The 24434-nt window shown below is 37.0% G+C and overlaps 1 protein-coding gene across 2 annotated transcripts in view; it reads left to right on the top strand.

Annotated features, from left to right (window-relative positions):
- Positions 1–24434, top strand: part of KYNU (kynureninase) — a 121262-nt gene that overhangs the window by 7056 nt on the left and 89772 nt on the right. For both annotated transcript variants that reach the window (XM_059874543.1, NM_001191308.3), the window contains 2 exons: positions 326–507; positions 15133–15253. In XM_059874543.1, the coding sequence (XP_059730526.1) occupies positions 326–507; positions 15133–15253 (303 nt within the window). The remainder of the gene's footprint in view (positions 1–325; positions 508–15132; positions 15254–24434) is intronic.

The raw sequence follows: 24434 nt of genomic DNA, 5'->3' as shown, positions 1-24434 counted from the left end.
TATATATGTTTGAAAATCATTAACTGGGACCATTTCTTGGAAAATAACAAAGAAAAGACCTAACATCTATTGAAGGCTGACCTTGTCTTGAGCATCATTACCTAATTCAGCTTTTTCAAATCCCTAAGTTACTATTATTTTCCTTACATAAGAAAAATTCAGGCATGGGTTTGAATTCCAATTGTTAATTATATCATTTGTGAGGTTGGGAAGACTAGAAACTTTGTTAAAATAAAAGGTGTTTTACCTAAAAGGCTAATTTTCTACTGAAGAAAAATGACAGTGGCTTGATTATTTTTAGTTTTTTTTTCAAATGTATTTTTAGAGGAGAACTTGTAATGGAGCCTTCACCTCTTGAGTTACCAACGGATACATTGCGGCGCATCGCATCTGAACTTAGATGTCACCCAACAGATGAGAGAGTTGCTCTCCGCCTCGATGAAGAAGACAAGCTGAGGCACTTCAGGGAGTGTTTTTATATTCCCAAAATGCAGGATCTGCCTCCAAGTAAGAACACTGGAAAGGGTTTTACTTTCCTTAATCAATTTGTTATTATATTTTCTACTGAATGTGTTTATCACAAATCTTTGAAAATCATTGTTCTGTTACATAATAGAGCCATTGCAATCATGTCTGCAAACAGCAGGTTCCTGGCGGCATTAAATCAACCTGTCAGCCTAATTTAGTCACAGATCCTATATGTTTCCTCTCCTCTGCTGAAAAGAAAAATACTTTCAGTGTTCTTATATTGTCATCTAGTTCTCTGAACAATAGAATGCCTGATTGAAAATTATAGCGGATGCATTTACTTGTTCTCTTACTCACTTAGAGCTCAAAACAATTCCTTTTCAATACAGTATTAGTATATCTTTTATTTTCTGGTACCTAGTTCATGACAGCACATTAGTCTAAGAGGGGATATTATTCTGGAACTTGGATATATTAGGAGGGATATTACATGGATATCTAACTCTGTGTGCTGTGGCATGTATAAGACTTACTTAATAAAATGCCTAAGAAATGCATATTGCTTTTTAAAAACTTAATACTGAATCTGTTCTTGTTTTGGAAGATGTTCTGTTTAAAAAAAGAAACTTACTCTTATTTTGGAGGATGTTCTGTTTAAAAAAAATAGGTAACAGGTTAAAAAAGATGAAGCAATAGTTTGTATTTGGCTTTGCTTCATTTTATGTCAATGAAAAAGGCTACCAGTTTGAATGGAATTGATCTACCAAAATGGATTTCACATACTTTCTAATTCAGTCTAATTTCCTTTTTTCTTCAAATTAATTGTGGCAGGTACAATTCTGGATACTTGTAATCCAAGAGCATTACCGAATATGATTTTAAAATGAGATCAGGTCACATAACTTTCCTATTTGGCTTATATTTCATTATGCAACATGGGATGGCACCTTGTAGAATTATGGAAGGATACAATAAGAAGAGGGCTTCCCTGGCTCAGTGGTAAAGAATCTGCCTGCCCTGCAGGAGACACCAGAGATGAGGCTCAATCCCTGGGTTGGGAAAATCCTCTGGAGAAAGAAATGGCAACCCACTCCAGTACTCTTGCCTGAGAAACCCCATGGACAGAGGAGTCCTGGAGGGCTATAGTCCATGGGGTTGCAAGAGTTAGACAAGACTGAGTGCACACACACACACACACACACACACACACACACACACACACAATAAGAGGAGGATTTATATCCATTTTAAAGTTGCTTACAATTAACTGAGGAAGACATTGATGAGACCAGATAAAATGGGGTTGTAAGTGAAGTGATCTGAGATCATAAGAAAAAAAAATCTTCTATGTCTTTCTGGAATCTAGAATGTAAGTGCATTTTGCTTTGAAACTTAAGGATAAAAAGGAATATTAATGTGTGAAAATGATGAAATTAAGTCTAGGAATATTCTATCATGATGGGAAGTTAAGGACATGGTAGCATACAGAACATAGTGTGGAAGTCCTTGAAAATTCCAAGGACCCACTTAAGACACATTATGACCCTGTTGTCCCAATGCACTCTCCAGCCTCTGGGCTACCTGGGGCTTTAATGAGCCCCTAGACAAGGGATGTTTCCCTGGTAGCTCAGAGGGTAAAGCGTCTGCCTGCAATGCAGGAGACCTGGGTTCGATCCCTGAGTCGGGAAGATCCCTTGGAGAAGGAAATGGCAATCCACTCCAGTATTCTTGCCTGGAGAATCCCATGAACGGAGGAACCTGGTAGGTTACAGTCCCACGGGGTCCCAAAGAGTCGGACATGACTGAGAGACTTCACTTTCACTTTCTTGCACTTAGATGAGGGATGACAGCAGAACCCTGGAGTGCCAGAGTTTATGATTGCCCTCCACACACAACAGAACTATAAATTGAGAATCAAGGCTCTAGAACTTTATGTTACTTATTGCAAATTCTAATTTTCTCGTGATTAAAAAAATATTTTGTTCCTTTTCATGAATGATAAGAAAAACAGACACAACAAAGTAAGCAAGCAGCAAAGCCTTTCCAGTGAGGGTAGATAATGGTATCAGAGACAAGGAAGAATAAGAAAAGAAAATGGCTAGTGGTACATGGTAGCTGCAGCCTGGGCCGAGATTTCTTGGAAAATAATGCTAAATAATGGCTACATCTAGACACAATGGCTATTTCCTCAACATTGAAGATGATACAATAGGAGTTTTGACTTCTTTGTCATCATTCTTTTCTTAAGATGTCTTTCTTCAAAGTAAAACCATTAGGGATTTGGGTTTTTAAGGACAAAAGTCTATTGAAATGAATGCATAGACAGAAAGTGAATTCAAATGCTATTTTGAATTCATCATTTTTTTCTGTTATTGAACTTAAGCCTTATTAACTAACATAACTCTCATCCTCATGTTGAATCACTTACTTTCAACACACATTTATTAGTTACCTTTACACAATCCCCCTCATGCCTTGAAACATGCTCACAGTGTTTATCCTGAGAGGCTCTGTGGTCTGATTTTAATACAGATCAACATAGGGCTCTTTTACTAAGCTTTGAGATAATTTAATCAGAACCCAGATAAATATAGCAATGCACATGTAGCCACTTCATTACACTTAAAAGCTGACTCAAGTATCCTGATTATGGGTATCACATTTTTATAAATAGAAAATAACTTAAAAACTACAAACGGTTAAATTTTTGTTGATTTTTAATAATTTTAATTTTCTATATATATACAGAAAGGGAAAGAAGATGAATTGATTCAGTAAAAATTCAATCAATCTAAACAATTGATTTTTTAAAAAGTATAGTTTTGAATGATACAAAGTTTTACTTCATTAACTCCAAGAGTTTTTTTAAATTAGTTATTGTCAAAGTGTGATTTTCTGACCAGCATGTGAAGATCACCAGGGAACTAACCAGAACTTGCCAGTTCTTGGTTACCACCCCAGAATTACTAAATTAGACTCAGGGGAATCCAGTCATCTGTAACTAGCTCACTTTGGGTTGTGTCACAGAGAGTTAGACTAATTAACTTCTGCTCTCGTTATTCTCACTCTAGGAGTTCCTTACTGTCTGAAGTTTCATCCTTTCAACAAATATTTATTAAGTACTAAATCTGTTTGAGACACTATTCTCAAAACAGTTTATCAGTGGACTAAAGAGCAACATTATCACATTCCTGAATGTTTTATTCTAGTATGAGGAGATCTAATAAACAAAACTACAAACAATGTTAGGTGTACTCTGTCAGATAGTGCTCTAAGAGTTTAAGGGCTGGGAGGGTGGGAAGAGTTTCGTTTTACTCAGGGGACTCAGGGAAGGAAACACTGCTGAGATGATATTTGAACAGTGGTTAAGAATTAAGTGAGGAAGTGAAACTCAAGAATATGGAGATGAAGATAAGCCTGATGGCTCCTTCAATTTGGCACTGCCAACCATCTTCAGTAAGTTAAATTTAAGCTATCTAAATAAGATCTACTCTTATTCTGACTTTGTCATATTTAGCACTGGTTACATAAAACTGACATAGAAAACTGTCATGCTTGAGTTTGTATTCAGGGCTTTCACATAACATAATGCAGGCTCTTCAGTTCAGCTATTGGTAGTCTCAGAACAGTGATGAGTAGGAGGTAACAGTAAACAAAATGAGGGAAAGTATGCTTTTCAACATAAACTGGAATGCTTTATTTAAGGACAGTTAACACTGTGTTAAACAAAGGCTTTATCCAGTTAGGACTATGTGATTTTAATAAAGACTTCCCTGTAGCTCAAACAGTAAAGAATTTGCCTGTAATACAGGAGACCAGGGTTCGATCCCTGGGTTGGGAAGATCCTCTGGAGAAGGGAATGGCAATCCACTCCAGTATTCTTGCCTGGAGAATTCCATGACAAAGAAGCCTGGTGGATTACAGTTCGTGGAGTTGCAAAGAGTCGGACATGACTGAGCAACTAACACACACACACTTGTGATTTTAATAATGACTTAAATATCTAATATCCATAAGAAAAACAATGGAGTATCTCTTAATTAAAAGCTAAATTTTGTAGACATGTTGAACTTCTAGAGGCAGTTGTATTCTGCATTTTAGGGAGGAACAGTTAAGACTTATTTGTATCCTTCTCTTTTCTTTTGTATTAGGCTATCTGCTCCCTAGAAATAGAGACTGATTTCTCTATGTTTGAGTGAGTGTCATCTGGGCAGACTCCAGTGGGAAGGCAGCCAACTAGATCTTATCCTTCAGAGGGAAGAACATTTTGCAAGCTATATTTCAAATAACAGGAGCAGATAGGGTCAAAGAAGAAAAGTGTGTGTGTGTGCTCTCCCTTGAAGAAACCTCCCAGAAGTAGGCTTATTACATACCTACCTACCTGCCATGACCCCATCAGTATGCAGGGAAGACTGAGTGTAAAATATGATTTTTATGTTTGTGTTACCAAATCAGGTTCATCTGCAACATGACAAACACTGAGATGCCGAGATTTGTAGCAATAAAAGGGTTATTCATGAGAGAGTGAAGCAAGGAGACAGGAGAGCAAATCTCAAATCCTCTTCCCTGAAGGTGAAGGGTTGTAGATACTATGAGATAAAGAACCAGGGTAGTCTGAGGCTTGGGGGAGGGGTGAAGAAATATAATTGTAGATAAGAAAAAGTGAGGTAATGATCCTGCAGAGGCACAACTGAGCTACATTCTTCTTCATGGGACACATGTTCAGAAAATGGTGAGCTTAGCATGACCTGAGCTGAGAAGGCGATGGCACCCCACTCCAGTACTCTTGCCTGGAAAATCCCATGGATGGAGGAGCCTGGTAGGCTGCAGTTCATGGAGTCGCTAAGAGTCGGGCACGACTGAGCGACTTCACTTTCACTTTTCACTTTCACACATTGGAGAAGGAAATGGCAACCCACTCCAGTGTTCTTGCCTGGAGAATCCCAGGGATGGGGGAGCCTGGTGGGCTGCCGTCTATGGGGTCGCACAGAGTCGGACACGACTGAAGTGACTTAGCAGTAGCAGCATGACCTGAGAGTGGACATTTTGGCCCTCTAACATCAAAAGTTCACCTATTAGATGCTGTCACATGCCCAGTGATCCCAACCAGTTTTAACTGGTTTGAGCTCAAACTGGCCTGAGTTGACTCCAAGTTCCTGAATGAAAACTTGGGAAAACATTGTTTCAGCTACATGCTGCTTAGAAGATATGCAAGTGTGTCTAAAAAAACAGTGAAAGCCAGCTTATTTGGTAAAGGCAGATTATAGCTTATTATTCATTAAGCAAGTTATCATTTAATGGATCTAACTGATGACTACTCTGTTTCACTTGGAAGCCACAAGTTATTATTTTGCTCTGTTTTTAATAAGAGGATTATGTCCAGGCCTTCTGAAATGTGACTATATGATAGACTGGCACATACATTATTAATAAATTGAAATACATAAAGCTCATCAGTACAGTTCAGTCGCTCAGTCGTGTCCGACTCTTTGAGACCCCATGGACTGCAGCAGGCCATGCCTCTCTGTCCATCACCAACTCCCAGAGTTTACTAAAACTCATGTGCATTGTCAGTGATGCCATCCAACCATCTCATCCTGTGTTGTCCCCTTTTCTTCCCACCTTCAATCTTTCCCAGCATCGGGGTCTTTTCAAATGAGTCGGTTCTTTGCATCAGGTGGCCAAAGGATTGGAGTTTCAGCTTCAGCATCAGTCCTTCCCAATGAATATTCAAGACTGATTTCCTTTAGGATGGACTGGTTGGATCCCCTTGTAGTCCAGGGAGTCTCAAGAGTCTTCTCCAACACCACAGTTCAAAAGCATATATTCTTCAGTGCTCAGCTCTCTTTATATAAAGATCATAAGGAGATCATCATATATATATATATATATATATATATCTCCTTATGAGTGTGTGTGCGTGTGTATATATATATACACACGCACACACACATATATATGGAGAAGGCAATGGCACCCCACTCCAGTACTCTTGTCTGGAAAATCCCATGGATGGAGGAGCCTGGTAGGCTGCAGTCCATGGGGTCGCTAAGAGTCGGATACGACTGAGCGACTTCACTTTCACTTTTCACTTTCATGCATTGGAGAAGGAAATGGCAACCCACTCCAGTGTTCTTACCTGGAGAATCCCAGGGACAGGGGAGCCTGGTGGGCTGCCATCTATGGGGTCGCACAGAGTTGGACACGACTGAAGCGACTTAGCAGCAGCATACATATATATATATATATAATTCTTAAAAATTAATCTTTCATGAATAGATTATAATAACTGGTATAAAGAGTATTACACCCACATATTTATGATTTTAAAATGACTATCTCTTCCAAAGACATAATATCCAATACTGGTATCTACCAACATATTTACAATTAGGATGCTGTTTGGCCAACTCTAGTAATATTAGTTGGCTGTTCTAAACACACTGAGTGTTCTTTTTGTGGACAGCATTATAGTAGAAAATTTATATATGTTGAAGATGTAAAATTCTATTCAAAGACTCTAAAATAGTTACAACTAAAAATTTAAAATAGCTTCATTAGAATGCCAATAATTAATATATTTAGGGGGCATATTTCCTTTCAGGTAGCTGAACCTAGTGAAATATAGTAGAATTAAATCACTTCAAAAGCACCTGACCTGGGAGGGCTACTTGTTGGCTTATTTTAACTACAGCAGTAACGGTCTTGAAATATACTGGAAAAGGTGGCAGGCAGTGATAGTGAATAGGATCAAAAGACATCAGCTGAAGTGTGCATTCACTACTTGAGGCAACTAAATATAGGAAGTCTCCAGTAAGAGGCACTGCTACAGAAAAAAAGTACAAAAAAAGTAACCCATAAAGGAAAGATCTACTAATACAAAGGTACTAAAGCTAGATTAAGTTTTTCTTGTCTTTATTTCCTCATTTCATTTATGAAATTAAAAGTAGCAGCAGTGAGGAACAAGAACAAACTACTGTCAACATATTCCTCTGTTTCAAACTATACTTTTCTGAATTAGATCAACCCTGAGCTGGTAATGCATAAAGCTTTGAATTGGAAGTGATGTTGAAATTTTGATTTATATTTAAGAAGGAAAAATGAAATTGGTTCTTGGATTAGGTTTGAGACATATGAATGAACTTAAAGGATATGCAATTAAGGTCTGGAGTGATAAACATTTTTGATGCACTGAAATTACTAAGAAGCAAATGAATATCCAGAATCATGAACTCTATATCAATCATATAACAACCTTTGTCAACAGATGAGACTTCCAGACAAATGAGGTGAGGCCTTTTTGTAGAAAGCTGAAACTCTTGAGTTCTTAGACTATTTAAAGTCAAGTGAACCTTCAAGGAAGATGCTATGGGTTGAATTGTATCCCTAAAAGCTTATGCGTCCTAACCCCAAGTACCACAGAAAGTTACCTTATTGGGAGATAGAGTGTATAGATGTAACCAGGCTAAAATGAGCTCAATAAGATGTACACTAATACAATATGAAAGGGAATATCTGGAGGCCAATGGCAACATATGCAAGAGAACTGTTGAGAAATTACAAAAATGTATGTCTAAATTGATATCTCCTACTCAAAGAAAAGTAATATGAATGCATCATTTCCAAAATACATATTTTGGCAGAATACCAAATCCTCAGTATGCTAAGAAACTTTAAACACACAGAAAATATCCTGAAGAATAAAAATGACCAGTTTATGTCAAACTTGACTTTGGAAGAAAGAATAAATGCAATGAATATTTTCAGAAAAGGAACTCTTCCCAGACCATGAACATACCTGGATCTTATCCATTCTCATGATTTTATTTCAGAAGACTCTAGACTTGGACTTAAGCTATTAGGAAGCAGCAGAAAATTATCAGCAATGATCAGCAAGACAATCAAGAATAATTGACATGACAATTGATAATTTAAAGATGGAAATCAATGAGTCATGACTGAATCCGAGGTCCAGAAAATAATGGACATTCTAACCAAGGGACTTCTCTTGGCACAAATGAAGAACAGCTCCAGACATTCAGTGAACAAACAATGGATCCTGTAGGTGAGGAAAATTCAGAAGCTAACAATTTGGAAATCCTATGTTCAACATATTTCCTTTTCCTTTCAAGTATCAGTTCAGTTCAGTTCAGTCATTCAGTAGTGTCCAACTCTTTGTGACCCCATGAACCGCAGCACGCCAGGCCTCCCTGTCCATTACCAACTCCTGGAATTTACCCAAACCCATGTCCATTGAGTCGATGATGCCATCCAACCATCTCATCCTCTGTCGTCCCCTTCCCCTCCTGCCCTCAATCTTTCCCAGCATCAGGGTCTTTTCAAATGAGTCAGCTCTTCTCATCAGGTGGCCAAAGTATTGGAGTTTCAGCTTCAACATCAGTCCTTCCAATGAACACCCAGGACTGATCTCCTTTAGGGTGGACTGGTTGGATCTCCTTGCAGTCCAAGGGACTCTCGAGAGTCTTCTCCAACACCACAGTTCAAAAGCATCAATTCTTCGGCACTCATCTTTCTTTATAGTCCAACTCTCACATCCATACTTGACCCTTCAAGTATGGTATATGGAAAAAGTTCCTGGGCTGTAACAAAGAGTTAGGAATTTAAGGGAGTGTTTTATTTGTGCAATTCTCTATTCTGGGATTTCTATTCTGTTCCACTGATACATGTCTGTGTTTGTTTAAAACCACATTGTTTTGATTTCTGTTGTTTTATAAAATAGTCTGAAGTCTGAGAGGGTGACACCTCCAGCTTTGTTTATTTTCTCAAGATTGCTGACAATTTGGGGCCTTTCAGAATTCCATATGAAATTTAGGGCTATTTATTCTAGTTCTGTGAAAAAATTCATGGGTATTTTGATAGGCATTGGATTGAATATGAAGATTGCTTTGGGTAACATGATAATTTTAACAACATTGATTCTTTCAGCTTAACTTCATGAGATAACTTTCCATTTATTTGCATCACCTTCAATTTCATTCATTAACGTTTTCAGAGTATAGGTCTTTCCCTATTTTAGCTATTTATTTATTTTTTTGTTTTCTGGGTGTTTTATTCTTTCTGATGTAATGAGTCATTGAGTATGAGTTTGGCTTAAATGGCCTTTATTATGTTGAGATATTGTCCCTCTAGATCTGCTTTGATGAGAGTAGTTTTTTTTTTTAATCATGTGGGGATATTGAATTTTATGAAAAGTTTTTGCTGCATCTATTGAGATAATCATGAGATTTTTATCCTTCCTACTGTTAATGTGGTGCATCACATTGATTTGTGAATCCTGAGCCATGCTTGTGACTATGAAATAAATCCAACTCAATTATGGTGTATGATCGTTTTTTATATTAGATTCCATTTGCTAATATTTCATTGAGTACTTTTGCATCTATAGTCATCAGAGATACCGATCTGCATTTTTGTTGTTGTTGCAGTTTTTGTTTTGTAGTTTTTGTCGTCTGTTTTGTTTTTATATCAGGGCAATTGTGGACTCATAGAACGAATTTGAGAGTTCTTTTGAACTTTGGGGGATAGTTTGAGGAGGATATGTATTAGTTATCCTTTATATTTTTGCTAGAATTCCCTTGTGAAGCTGTCCTGTCCTGGACTTTTGTTTGCTGGGAGGTATTGATTTGATTTTGTTTTTTCCTATTACAAACTCATTTTATCTAATAATGATTGGTCTGTTCAAGTTGTCTATTTCTTCTTAATTCAATTTTGGCAGGTTGTATGTTTCTAGAAATTAGTACAGAACCCCATGACAGCCAAGAGCACCAAATTTCAATACCAAATTTTCTTATCATTCTTCTGGCACAAGAGAAGCTGAGGCCCCCGCAGCTTAAAGGTCTATAGGTCTTTGATGTTGTAAAGATCTGATGGGATTGAGCTGGAGAGTAGAATGTTATCTCATCATTCTTATTATAAAAGGTACTTTCTTGATACTCTATTGTACTTCTTTACCTAATGCCAATGGAATGCTCTTATGATGTCGTTAGATGTGCTTTAAGACTTAAAAAATATGCAACCAAGTAAAAGGAAAATAAAGAAAATGGGGAACCCACTTTTGGAAGACATGTGACAAAATACTTTACAATTCTGCTTTTCTTTCATAAGAACACATTTTAAAAATGATTTTCTAAATAACAGTAACCCAATATTTCAGTTCAGTTCAGTTCAGTTCAGTCACTCAGTGGTGTCTGTCTTTTTGTGACCCCATGGACTGCAATACGCCAGACCTCCCTGTCCATCAAGAACCCCCAGAGTTTACTTAAACTCATGTGCTTTGAGTCAGTGATGTCATCTAACCATCTCATCCTCTGTCATCCCCTTTTCCTCCTGCCTTCAGTCTTTTGAATCATGAGGGTCTTTTCCAATGAGTCAGTTCTTCACATCAGGTGGCCAAAAGACTGGAGTTTCAGCTTCAGCATCAGTTTTTCCAGTGATTATTCAGGACTGATTTCCTTTAGGATGGACTGGTTGGATCTCTTTGCAGTCCAAGGGACTCTCAAGAGTCTTTTCCAACACCACAATTCAAAAGCATCAATTCTTCAGTGCTTAGCTTTCTTTATAGTCCAACTCTCACATCCATACATGACTACTGCAAAAACCATAGCTTTGACTAAATGGACCTTTGTTGGCAAAGTAATGTCTCTGCTTTTTAATATGCTGTCTAGGTTGGTCACAACTTTTCTTCCAAGCAGCAAGTGTCTTTTAATTCCATGGCTGCAGTCACCATCTGCAGTGATTTAGGAGCCCTCTGTCACTGTTTCCATTGTTTCCCCATCTGTTCACCATGAAGTGATGAGACCAGATGCCATGATCTTAGTTTTCTGAACGTTGAATTTTAAGCCAAGTTTTTCACCATCTCTTTCACTTTTATCAAGAGGCTCTTTATTTCTTCTTTGCTTTCTGCAATAAGTGTGATGTCATCTGCAGATCCGAAGTTATTGATATTTCTCCCGGCAATCTTGATTCCAGCTTGTGCTTCATCCAGTCCAGCATTTCTCATGATGTACTCTGTATATAAGTTAAATAAGCAGGGTGACAATATACAGCCTTGACATGCTCCTTTCCCAGTTTGGAACCAGTCTGTTGCTCCATGTCCAGTTCTAACTGTTGCTTCTTAATTTGTATATAGATTTCTCAGGAGGCTGGTCAAACTACCACACATTGCATTCATCTCACAAAATTCTCCATGCCAGGATCCGATAGTAAGTGAACCGTGAACTTCCAGATGTTCAAGCTAGATTCAGAAAAGGCAGAGGAACCAGAGATCAAATTGCCAACATCCATTGGATCATCAAAAAAGCAAGAGTTCCAGAAAAACATCTACTTCTGCTTTATTGACTATGCCAAACCCAATACTTAGTTGTCTATAAAAGCACCACTAAGAAAAAACAAGACAAAAACAAAAACAAAACATGGGAGCAGATATCTGGGTGGTTCCCTCCTCTTTCTGGGTTGTTGATAAGGCTGACACACACAGAACATGTTTAGTCTTTAAACTACTTTTAGAATGCTCAGTTGAAATCTAAGCCATGGTGCACTGACTGAAACTTCTGAATTCTGAATAAAATCGTTCAAAATTTGTTCTCTAGATTGACAAAGAACTGTTAGATTAATCCAACTTAAATGTATGAACAATATTTACATCTGTTTATTGGGACAGACTTCAGTTCAGTTCAGTCACTCAGTCGTGTCTGACTCTTTGCAACCCCATGGACTGCAGCATGCCAGGCTTCCCTGTCCATCAGCAACTCCTGGAGCTTGTTCAAACTCATGTCCGTTGAGTTGATAATGCCATCAAACCAGCTCATCCTCTGGCCCTCTTCTCTCCTGCCCTCAACTTTTCCAGCATCAAGGTCTTTTTTCAGAGAGTCAGCTCTTTGCCTCAGGTGGCCAAAGGATTGGAGATTCAGCTTCAGCATCAGTCCTTCCAATGAATACTCAGGACAGATTTCCTTTAGGATTAACTGGTTTGATCTCCTTGCAATCCAAGGGACACTCAAGAGTCTTCTCCAACACCACAGTTCAAAAGCATCAATTCTTCAGTGCCCAGCTGTCTTTATGGTTCAGCTCTCATATCCATACATTACTATAGGAAAAACTACAGCTTTGACTATGTGGAACTTCGTTGGCAAAGTAAAATCTCTGCTTTTTAATATTCTATCTAGGTTTGTCAGAGCTTTTCTTCCAGGTAGCAAGTGTCTTTTAATTTCATGGCAGCAGTCAACATGTGCAGTGATTTTGGAGCCCAAGAAAATAAAGTCTGTCACTGTTTTCATGGTTACCCCATCTTTTGCCATGAAGTGATGGGACCAGATGCTATGATCTTAGTTTTCTGAATGTCTAGTTTTAAGCCAGCTTTTTCACTCTCCTCTTTCACTTTCATCAAGAGGCTTTTTAGTTCCTGTTCACTTTCTGCCATAAAGATAGTGTCATCTGCATAGCTGAGGTTTTGATATTTCTCCCAGAAATCTGGATTCCAGGTTATGCTTCATTCAGTTGGACCTTTCACATGATATATTCTGCATATAAGCTAAATAAGCAGGATGACTATATGCAGCCTTGACATACTCTTCCCCAATTTGGACCAGTCTGTTGTTCCATGTCTGGTTCTAACTGTTGCTTCTTGACCAAAAAAAAGAAATGCAAAAAGGCAAAAATGTAGGCCTTACAAATAGCTGAGAAAAAAAGAGAAGCAAAAAGGAAAGGAGAAAAAGAAAGCTATATCCATCTGAATGCAGAGTTTCAAAGAATATCAAGGAGCAATAAGAAAGCCTTCCTAAGTGATCAATGCAAAGAAATAGAGGAAAACCATAGAATGGGAAAAGCTAAAGATCTCTTCAAGAAAATTAGAAATACCAAGGGAACGTTTCATGCAAAGATGGGCACAATAAAAGACAGAAAACTTATGGACCTAACAGAAGCAGAAGAAACTAAGAAAAGGTGACAAGAATACACAGAAGAACTATACAAAAAAGATCTTAATGACCCAGATAACCCTAACGGTGTGATCACTCACCTAGAATCAGACAACCTGGAATGAGAAGTCAAGTGGGCCTTAGGCAGCATCACTATGAACAAAGCTGGTGGAGGTGATGGAATTCCAGTTGAGGTATTTCAATTCCTACAAGATGATACTGTGAAAGTGCTGCACTCAAGATGCCAGCAAATTTGGAAACTCAGCAGTGGCTACAGAACTGGAAAAGGTCAGTTTTCATTCTAATCCCAAAGAAAGGCAATGCCAAAGAATGCTCAAACTACAGCACAACTGCACTCATCTCACACGCTAGCAAAGTAATGCTCAAAATTCTCCAAGCTAGGCTTCAATAGGATATGAACTGAGAACTTCCAGATGTTCAAACTGGATTCAAAAAAGGCAGAGGAATGAGAGATCAAATTGCCAATATCTGTTGGATCTTCCAAAAAAGCAAGACAATTACAGGAAAAAACATCTGCTTCCTTCACTATGCTAAAGCCTTTGACTGTGTGGATCACAACAAACTGGAATATTCTTCAACAGATGGGAATACCAAACCACCTTACCTGCCTCATGAGAAATCTGTATTCAGGTCAAGAAGCAACAGTTAGAACCGACATGGAACAATGGACTGGTTCCAATTTGAGAAAGAGTCAGACTTAAGAGATGCCAATGAAAAACAAAGATAGTATCTATAAAGGCTGTCAGGTTGAATTAAATGGTGGCCTTTTTCGATGCACGATACTGGATGCTTGGGGCTGGTGCACTGGGATGACCCAGAGGGAGGGTATGGGGAGGGAGGAGGGAGGAGGGTTCAGGATGGGGAACACAGGTATACCTGTGGTGGATTCATTTTGATATTTGGCAAAACTAATACAATATTGTAAAGTTAAAAAAAAAAAAAGTCAGCAAATTTTAAGTAATCTAAATAAAGACAAGAATACAACAAAATTATTCCAGTAAAATTTTAGCAGAAGTTTAATGTTTTTTTTCAATAGAATTAAGATAAAACTTACAAGAATACAATTATAAACTTGTGCATTTCTAGGAAATATTTTAACCATATGGACTGATTTACTGCTGAAATTATATTTATTGCAACCAAGGTAGAATTAAAACTTAGTGTAGCTCTCATTTATTTGAATAAGAAGTAAATAAAGAAAAGAGCCTTTGCCTAAACATGTATGCATAGAGAGAGAATAAAAATGTACACATTTATTATATCCACTTCAGATATATCGATAATCATTTAGATTGTGTCTATATGCTGCAACACCAGTTAATGCAGAGTATCATTACTTGTCAAATTCTGATAACCTTCTGCTATAACTAGATAGGCTGATATAATTTCTGTAGAAATTCTTGTTTTAACTTTTTTCTATTGGCTATTTATTATTGGAAGTACTTGTTCATCTAGATTTCTTTGTGGAGCATAATACATATGACATATCTAAACAGAAGCATCTAAATATTTAAATTATATGTTAAAATATAAATGTAAAATATTATTTTTAAGAGAACCTGATGCTATACTTGGAAGGAATTGTAAGATATTTCTCATCCTTCTTGGAGTTAAGTACATTAATTGTTTGTAGTGGATAAACAATGCCAAATGGAATAATGTTAATTAATTGAATAGTATTTTTTTTTTTCATTTTCTTCTATTTCAGTTGATTTATCTTTAGTGAATAAGGATGAAGAAGCTATCTATTTCTCGGGAAATTCTCTTGGCCTTCAACCAAAAATGGTTAAAACATACCTGGAAGAGGAACTAGATAAATGGGCCAAAATGTAAGTATTATTTCAAAAGCTAACAATCAACATCTCATACAAGAATTGTAAAAATCACTCTAGACTGTCTAATATTTGAAAAGATGTAAAGCAGAATCTTAGAATATTAGAGCAGAGAGGAACCAGAGGGATTGTGTTCAATGAATGATAAAATATTCTCATTTTATGGACAAAATAACTGAGGATCAGTAAATAAGGTCATATGGCAAATTAGTGGTAGAATCAATAGTAAAGCTTTTAAAATATTTTAAAAATTAAGCTCCTCTTCTGAATTGGCACATCTATGTCATAAGCAATTATTTTATTTTTTTAAATTACCAACAAAGGAGTTAATATTTAGGATTCAGTTTAGTGTTTTCATGGTTAGTTCTTGGCTAAACTCTAGTACACCAATTTTTATAAATAAGAAAATAAAAATTGTTGAGGGAGGACAAGAGGTTGAGTGAAACAGACAGTACTTCCCTCACCAAACTGAACTTGATTATTGAGCAGATGCATATCCTTGTTGGCTCAGATGGTAAAGATTCATGCCTATGCCTGCAATGCAGGAGACCCTAGTTCAACTCCTGGTTTGGGAAGATTCCCTGGAGAAGGGCATGGCAACTTATTCCAGTATTCCTGCCTGGGGAATCCCATGGCCAGAGGAGCCTCACGGGTTACAGTCCATGGGGTTGCAAAAGAGCTGGACACAATTAAGCAACTATAACTTTCATTGAGTAGATGCTCCACTGGGGCTTAGTTTAGCAGGTTCACTCTAATTGTGTAGGAATCTTACATCAGGATTCATGTTTTTCTCCATTTTTCTGTTCTGCTTTTACTCTTCTACTTATGAAACCCTCCATACTCTCTACTTACCTCAATTCTCATCTCTTAACTATCAACCTTCTCAACAACTCATTACCCCTTGTGGAATACCTAGTGTAATAGTAATCACCACTCTACAATAGGTAGTTTGGAGATATCTACTTACATTAGTTTCATATTTTTAGCTATATTATAAATCCCTTAAGGAAAATAACTTAATCTTATGTACTTCTTATCCTTCCCTAATAATTACTGACAGCTAAAACTGGATTTTTTTTAAATATCTTAACTATTTAAATACTTATATTATTTGAATATTAAAAATAATATAAGTATTTTATTTTATTTTTTTTGCCTTTAAGTCTTTTTTTTAAATTTTTTTAACTTTACAATATTGTATTGGTTTTACCATATATCAAAATGAATCCTCCACAGTTATACGTGTGTTCCCCATCCTGAATCCTCCTCCGTCCTCCCTCCCCATACCATCCCTCTGGGTCATCCCAGTGCACCAACCCCAAGCATCCAGTATTGTGCATTGAATCTGGACTGGTGACTCGTTTCATATATGATATTACACATGTTTCAATGCCATTCTCACAAATCATCCCACCCTCTCCCTCTCCCACAGAGTCCAAAAGACTGTTCTATACATCAGTGTCTCTTTTGCTGTCTCGTATACAGGGTTATTGTTACCATCTTTCTAAATTCCATATATATGCCTTAGTATACTGTATTGGTGTTTTTCTTTCTGACTTACTTCACTCTGTATAATAGGCTCCAGTTTCATCCACCTCATTAGAACTGATTCAAATGTATTCTTTTTAATGGTTGAGTAATACTCCATTGTGTATATGTACCATAGCTTTCTTTCTTTTTTTTTTTTAATTTGATTTTATTTTTAAACTTTACAATATTGTATTAGTTTTGCCAAATATCGAAATGAATCCGCCACAGGTATACCCGTGTTCCCCATCCTGAACCCTCCTCCCTCCTCCCTCCCCTACCCTCCCTCTGGGTCGTCCCAGTGCACCAGCCCCAAGCATCCAGTACCGTGCATCGAATCTGGACTGGCAACTCGTTTCATACATGATATTATACATGTTTCAATGCCATTCTCCCAAATCTTCCCACCCTCTCCCTCTCCCACAGAGTCCATAAGACTGTTCTACACATCAGTGTCTCTTTTGCTGTCTCGTACACAGGGTTATTGTTACCATCTTTCTAAATTCCATATATATGCGTTAGTATACTGTATTGGTGTTTTTCTTTATGGCTTACTTCACTCTGTATAATAGGTTCCAGTTTCATCCACCTCATTAGAACTGATTCAAATGTATTCTTTGTAATGGCTGAGTAATACTCCATTGTGTATATGTACCACAGCTTTCTTATCCATTCATCTGCTGATGGGCATCTAGGTTGCTTCCATGTCCTGGCTATTATAAACAGTGCTGCGATGAACATTGGGGTACATGTGTCTCTTTCCCTTCTGGTTTCCTCAGTGTGTATGCCCAGCAGTGGAATTGCTGGATCATAAGGCAGTTCTATTTCCAGTTTTTTAAGGAATCTCCACACTGTTCTCCATAGTGGCTGTACTAGATTGCATTCCCACCAACAGTCTAAGAGAGTTCCCTTTTCTCCACACCCTCTCCAGCATTTATTGCTTGTAGACTTTTGGATCGCAGCCATTCTGACTGGCGTGAAATGGTACCTCATAGTGGTTTTGATTTGCATTTCTCTGATAATGAGTGATGTTGAGCATCTTTTCATGTGTTTGTTAGCCATCTGTATGTCTTCTTTGGAGAAACGTCTAGTTCTTTGGCCCATTTTTTGATTGGGTCATTTATTTTTCTGGAGTTGAGCTGTAGGAGTTGCTTGTATATTTTTGAGATTAGTTGTGTGTCAGTTGCTTCATTTGCTATTATTTTCTCCCATTCTGAAGGCTGCCTTTTCACCTTGCTAATTGTTTCCTTTGTTGTGCAGAAGCTTTTAAGTTTAATTAGGTCCCATTTGTTTATTTTTGTTTTTATTTCCAATATTCTGGGAGGTGGATCATAGAGGATCCTGCTGTGATGTATGTCGGAGAGTGTTTTGCCTATGTTCTCCTCTAGGAGTTTTATAGTTTCTGGTCTTACGTTGAGATCTTTAATCCATTTTGAGTTTATTTTTGTGTATGGTGTTAGAAAGTGTTCTAGTTTCATTCTTTTACAAGTGGTTGACCAGCTTTCCCAGCACCACTTGTTAAAGAGATTGTCTTTAATCCATTGTATATTCTTGCCTCCTTTGTCAAAGATAAGGTGTCCATATGTGCGTGGATTTACCTCTGGGCTTTCTATTTTGTTCCATTGATCAATATTTCTGTCTTTGTGCCAGTACCATACTGTCTTGATAACTGTGGCTTTGTAGTAGAGCCTGAAGTCAGGTAGGTTGATTCCTCCAGTTCCATTCTTCTTTCTCAAGATCGCTTTGGCTATTCGAGGTTTTTTGTATTTCCATACAAACTGTGAAATTGTTTGTTCTAGCTCTGTGAAGAATACCGTTGGTAGCTTGATAGGGATTGCATTGAATCTATAAATTGCTTTGGGTAGTATACTCATTTTCACTATATTGATTCTTCCAATCCATGAACATGGTATATTTCTCCATCTATTAGTGTCCTCTTTGATTTCTTTCACCAGTGGTTTATAGTTTTCTATATATAGGTCTTTAGTTTCTTTAGGTAGATATATTCCTAAGTATTTTATTCTTTCCGTTGCAATGGTGAATGGAATTGTTTCCTTAATTTCTCTTTCAGTTTTCTCATTATTAGTGTATAGGAATGCAAGGGATTTCTGTGTGTTGATTTTATATCCTGCAATTTTGCTATAATCATTGATTAGTTCTAGTAATTTTCTGGTGGAGTTTTTAGGGTTTTCTATGTAAAGGATCATGTCATCTGCAAACAGTGAGAGTTTTACTTCTTCTTTTCCAATTTGGATTCCTTTTATTTCTTTTTCTGCTTTGATTGCTGTGGCCAAAACTTCCAAAACTATGTTGAACAGTAATGGTGAAAGGGGGCACCCTTGTCTTGTTCCTGACTTTAGAGGAAATGCTTTCAATTTTTCCCCATTGAGGATAATGTTTGCTGTGGGTTTGTCATATATAGCTTTTATTATGTTGAGGTATGTTCCTTCTATTCCTGCTTTCTGGAGAGTTTTTATCATAAATGGATGTTGAATTTTGTCAAAGGCTTTCACTGCATCTATTGAGATAATCATATGGTTTTTGTTTTTCAATTTGTTAATGTGGTGTATAACATTGATTGATTTGCGGATATTGAAGAATCCTTGCATCCCTGGGATAAAGCCCACTTGGTCATGGTGTATGATCTTTTTAATGTGTTGTTGGATTCTGATTGCTAGAATTTTGTTAAGGATTTTTGCATCTATGTTCATCAGTGATATTGGTCTGTAGTTTTCTTTTTTTGTGGCATCTTTGTCAGGTTTTGGTATTAGGGTGATGGTGGCCTCATAGAATGAGTTTGGAAGTTTACCTTCCTCTGCAATTTTCTGGAAGAGTTTGAGCAGGATAGGTGTTAGCTCTTCTCTAAATTTTTGGTAGAATTCAGCTGTGAAGCCGTCTGGACCGGGGCTTTTGTTTGCTGGAAGATTTTTGATTACAGTTTCAATTTCCGTGCTTGTGATGGGTCTGTTAAGATTTTCTATTTCTTCCTGGTCGAGTTTTGGAAAGTTGTACTTTTCTAAGAATTTGTCCATTTCTTCCACGTTGTCCATTTTATTGGCATATAATTATTGATAGTAGTCTCTTATGATCCTTTGTATTTCTGTGTTGTCTGTTGTGATCTCTCCAGTTTCATTTCTAATTTTATTGATTTGATTTTTCTCCCTTTGTTTCTTGATGAGTCTGGCTAATGGTTTGTCAATTTTATTTATCCTTTTAAAGAACCAGCTTTTGGCTTTGTTGATTTTTGCTATGGTCTCTTTTGTTTCTTTTGCATTTATTTCTGCCCTAATTTTTAAGATTTCTTTCCTTCTACTAACCCTGGGGTTCTTCATTTCTTCCTTTTCTAGTTGCTTTAGGTGTAGGGTTAGGTTATTTATTTGACTTTTTTCTTGTTTCTTGAGGCATGCCTGTATTGCTATGAACTTTCCCCTTAGGACTGCTTTTAAAGTGTCCCACAGGTTTTGAGTTGTTGTGTTTTCATTTTCATTAGTTTCTATGTAAATTTTGATTTCTTTTTTGATTTCTTCTGTGATTTGTTGGTTATTCAGCAGGGTGTTGTTCAGCCTCCATATGTTGGAATTTTTAATAGTTTGTCTCCTGTAATTGAGATCTAATCTTACTGCATTGTGGTCAGAAAAGATGCTTGGAATGATTTCTATTTTTTTGAATTTACCAAGGCTAGATTTATGGCCCAGGATGTGATCTATCCTGGAGAAGTTTGCATGTGCACTTGAGAAAAAGGTGAAGTTCATTGTTTTGGGATGAAATGTCCTATAGATATCAATTAGGTCTAACTGGTCTATTGTATCCTTTAACGTTTGTGTTTCCTTGTTAATTTTCTGTTTAGTTGATCTATCCATAGGTGTGAGTGGGGTATTAAAGTCTCCCACTATTACTGTGTTATTGTTAATTTCTCCTTTCATACTTGTTAGCATTTGTCTTACATATTGCGGCGCTTCCGTGTTGGGTGCATATATATTTATAATTGTTATATCTTCTTCTTGGATTGATCCTTTGGTCATTATGTAGTGACCATCTTTGTCTCTTTTCACAGACTTTGTTTTAAAGTCTATTTTATCTGATATAAGTATTGCTACTCCTGCTTTCTTTTGGTCCCTATTTGCATGGAAAATCTTTTTCCAGCCCTTCACTTTCAGTCTGTATGTGTCCCCTGTTTTGAGATGGGTCTCTTGTAGACAACATATGTAGGGGTCTTGTTTTTGTATCCATTCAGCCAGTCTTTGTCTTTTGGTTGGGGCATTCAACCCATTTACATTTAAGGTAATTACTGATAAGTATGATCCCGTTGCCATTTACTTTATTGTTTTGAGTTCGAGTTTATACACTATTTTTGTGTTTCCTGTCTAGAGAATATCCTTTAGTATTTGTTGGAGAGCTGGGTTGGTGGTGCTGAATTCTCTCAGCTTTTGCTTGTCTGAGAAGCTTTTGATTTCTCCTTCATATTTGAATGAGATCCTTGCTGGGTACACTAATCTGGGCTGTAGGTTATTTTCTTTCATCACTTTAAGTATGTCTTGCCATTCCCTCCTGGCTTGAAGAGTTTCTATTGAAAGATCAGCTGTTATCCTAATGGGAATTCCCTTGTGTGTTATTTGTTGTTTTTCCCTTGCTGCTTTTAATATTTGTTCTTTGTGTTTGGTCTTTGTTAATTTGATTAATATGTGTCTTGGGGTGTTTCGCCTTGGGTTTATCCTGTTTGGGACTCTCTGGGTTTCTTGGACTTGGGTGATTATTTCCTTCCCCATTTTAGGGAAGTTTTCAGCTATTATCTCCTCAAGTATTTTCTCATGGTCTTTCTTTCTGTCTTCTGCTTCTGGGACCCCTATGATTCGAATGTTGTAGTGTTTAATATTGTCCTGGAGGTCTCTGAGATTGTCCTCGTTTCTTTTAATTCGTTTTTCTTTTATCCTCTCTGATTCATTTATTTCTACCATTCTATCTTCTAATTCACTAATCCTATCTTCTGCCTCTGTTATTCTACTATTTGTTGCCTCCAGAGTGTTTTTAATTTCATTTATTGCATTATTCATTTTATATTGACTCCTAAATATTTAGCTTAAAACTCCACTCTAGCCTTTTCAGCTAATGTTGTGTTGGAAGGAAAATTTTCCTCTATCAACTTACCTTCCAGTGGTTGGGGGCCTGAGGATTAATTGACAACAGATAGATTAGCTTTCTAGGTGGTACTAGTGGTAAAGAATCTGCCTGCCAGTTCAATCCCTGGGTCAGGACGATCCCTGAAGTAGAAAATGATAACCAACTCCAGTATTCTTGCTTGGAGAATCCCATGGAGAGAAGAGCCTGGCAGGCTACACAAAGAGTTGTACATCATGCAGAACATACACACACACAGATTAGCAGGAGTAAACTTTATTTTACATGGGTACCGAAACACACTACAGTGGTTCACTTATCAGCCAGAGTAAGGGATTAAAACCAATTTAACAAAAAGTGGGCAGTTTTAGGCTTCAGTAGGAAAGTATGGTCTGCTCTACTGGGCTTTTCCAACTTGATAATAACCAGCAAATCTTTCCTGCTTGGGAGCTCCCCAAGAGAAAGACTGAGGGAAAGTAAATGTGTAACTCCTAGTGCTAAGGGCCATTTTTCTCTGATGGTGGGTCAGTGGTGGTGGTTTTTTCAGGAGGCTTTCCTTAAGTCTGGACAATGTTTCTTTCTTAGGATTTCTTTCTTAGGTCAAACATGCTTTTAAAGTAATCTTCCTGCCACTCTGGTGGCCCGTTGTTTCCTTCACTTGCCTTTCTAACTATTGCCTTTGTTTTTTACTAAATTTCCCCTGCATATGTTTGGTTTGCCTCTGGACCCAGAGCCACTCGTTATTGTAATGAGTATTATCTGACTATCTGTTCTTCTTCATCTCCTCCAACCCTAATTCTGCCCTACTTCTCAGCAGATACCCAAACCAAGACAGTGCCCACCCCCATTCCTGACCAGTGAGAGATTTTGAGAACTGAGTCAAAGAGAGCTACACAGTCACTAAATAATGTACCTTAAAATTATTTGCTTAACAGAGGAAAATAATATTAAAAATTTATAATCTTAACAGTAACTGAGAAATTTGAGTGAAATATTGCCCTGGGATATTGATATCAAATCTCTGGGCATCCATGACCTATAACATAGGAAATGACATTTGGCTTATGTTTTTTATCTTCTAAGTCATCATCTTTCACGGACTATTGTAGACATATTACCTACTTATCTATAAAATAAACCATCACTGGTCATCATGCAGCTCAATCTTATAATTCACGTGACTGCCATATTTGATTACTTTACACTAAAGAAAAGTCAAGAATACAGGCACACTTAGAAATATTTTAGGACTCAATTGATTTCTTCTACAACTTCAAGTGATTCAAGCAAGACTATGAAATTAAAATGCTTACCTCTGTATTTTTTAAATGCCTATTAGTATTTTCCAAATTCATTTTCAACTGTATATGATTTCTAAAGTAGGTTAATAACACTTTATTTGGAGAATAAATTATTTGATGAAATAATAATATTTAGATTATTTTAATTTTCTGAAATAGAAAACTTTTAGTGTAATTTCACTCTTTGATATATAATAATTAGTTATCAGCAAGAAGATATAACAACAATAAGAAGCATCAATATCATATGCTTGTTCATTGTGGGTCTGCTAAGATGGATAGGCAATAAACTTAATTTGGGGGAATATTTAAAATTAAATATTTACTAATGACCCAGATCAATTAAAGGAGAATGAGTAAGTAATCATAGTGGTAAAATTCAGCTATATCAGTCCTAAAGAGCACATTGTAAGTTGAAGGATGTATGTTGTGTCCCTAGGTAGTAACCACTATATTATTGGTCTTCTGGGTTATCCCATTTGCTAGATAAATAAATGTCTTTCTTTTTTTATAGGAGCAAAATGTTGCCACAGTTTTGTCTTTATAGGGATTCTTATAAACACTGATACATTTTAGGTAGAATTACTTAAAAAGAAAAATAGCACACTGAATTACACAGTAGGAACAAGCTGCCTAGTTTGCAGTGACTTAGCTTACATGGTAATATGTGTGCAGAAAGGGTGCTGGTGAAGCACAGGGATACACATGTTTCTGCAGACCTGCAGTCTCGTTCAGTTTAAGGGTTTCTTTCTTTAAAAAATATAAAGGTGTATTGTAGAGGAGGAAAGACTTGCCCCCTACTCCACAGGTCCATTACTGGGCCTAGGAAATAAAGTAACAGGCAGATTAACAGAAGAAAAGGCATAAAATTTTATTACTTTTTAATATTACATGCATGAGGACACCACAGGAAAAAAAGAAATGATTATCCAAAAAAAAGCAATGAGATTTGAAAGCTTATATGTTGTATTAATAGGGGCTAAGGAGGAGCTATACAGGTCACTCTGAGAAAAGTACATGAATGTTAGGAAGGATGAATAGGCTGTTAGAAGAATAGATGGGAAGTGTGGTAGTTTGTGACAAGGTCTATCTGGCTGTGGTGCTGACTTCATCTCCTCTCTTGTGACCTGAGTCAATCTTCCTTTGTTGATGAAACTTCCAAAGAGGGAATTAATGACAAGTGAGTTCTTTTGGAGGATCTGTCTTCACACAGATAAGGCGAGTTCAGAGATATC

The sequence above is a fragment of the Bos taurus genome, chromosome 2, assembly GCF_002263795.3.
Source record: "Bos taurus isolate L1 Dominette 01449 registration number 42190680 breed Hereford chromosome 2, ARS-UCD2.0, whole genome shotgun sequence".
Classification (NCBI taxonomy): Eukaryota; Metazoa; Chordata; class Mammalia; order Artiodactyla; family Bovidae; genus Bos; species Bos taurus.
The sequence above is the reverse complement of the archived record's forward strand: the minus strand, read 5'-3'. Positions and strand labels throughout refer to the sequence as shown.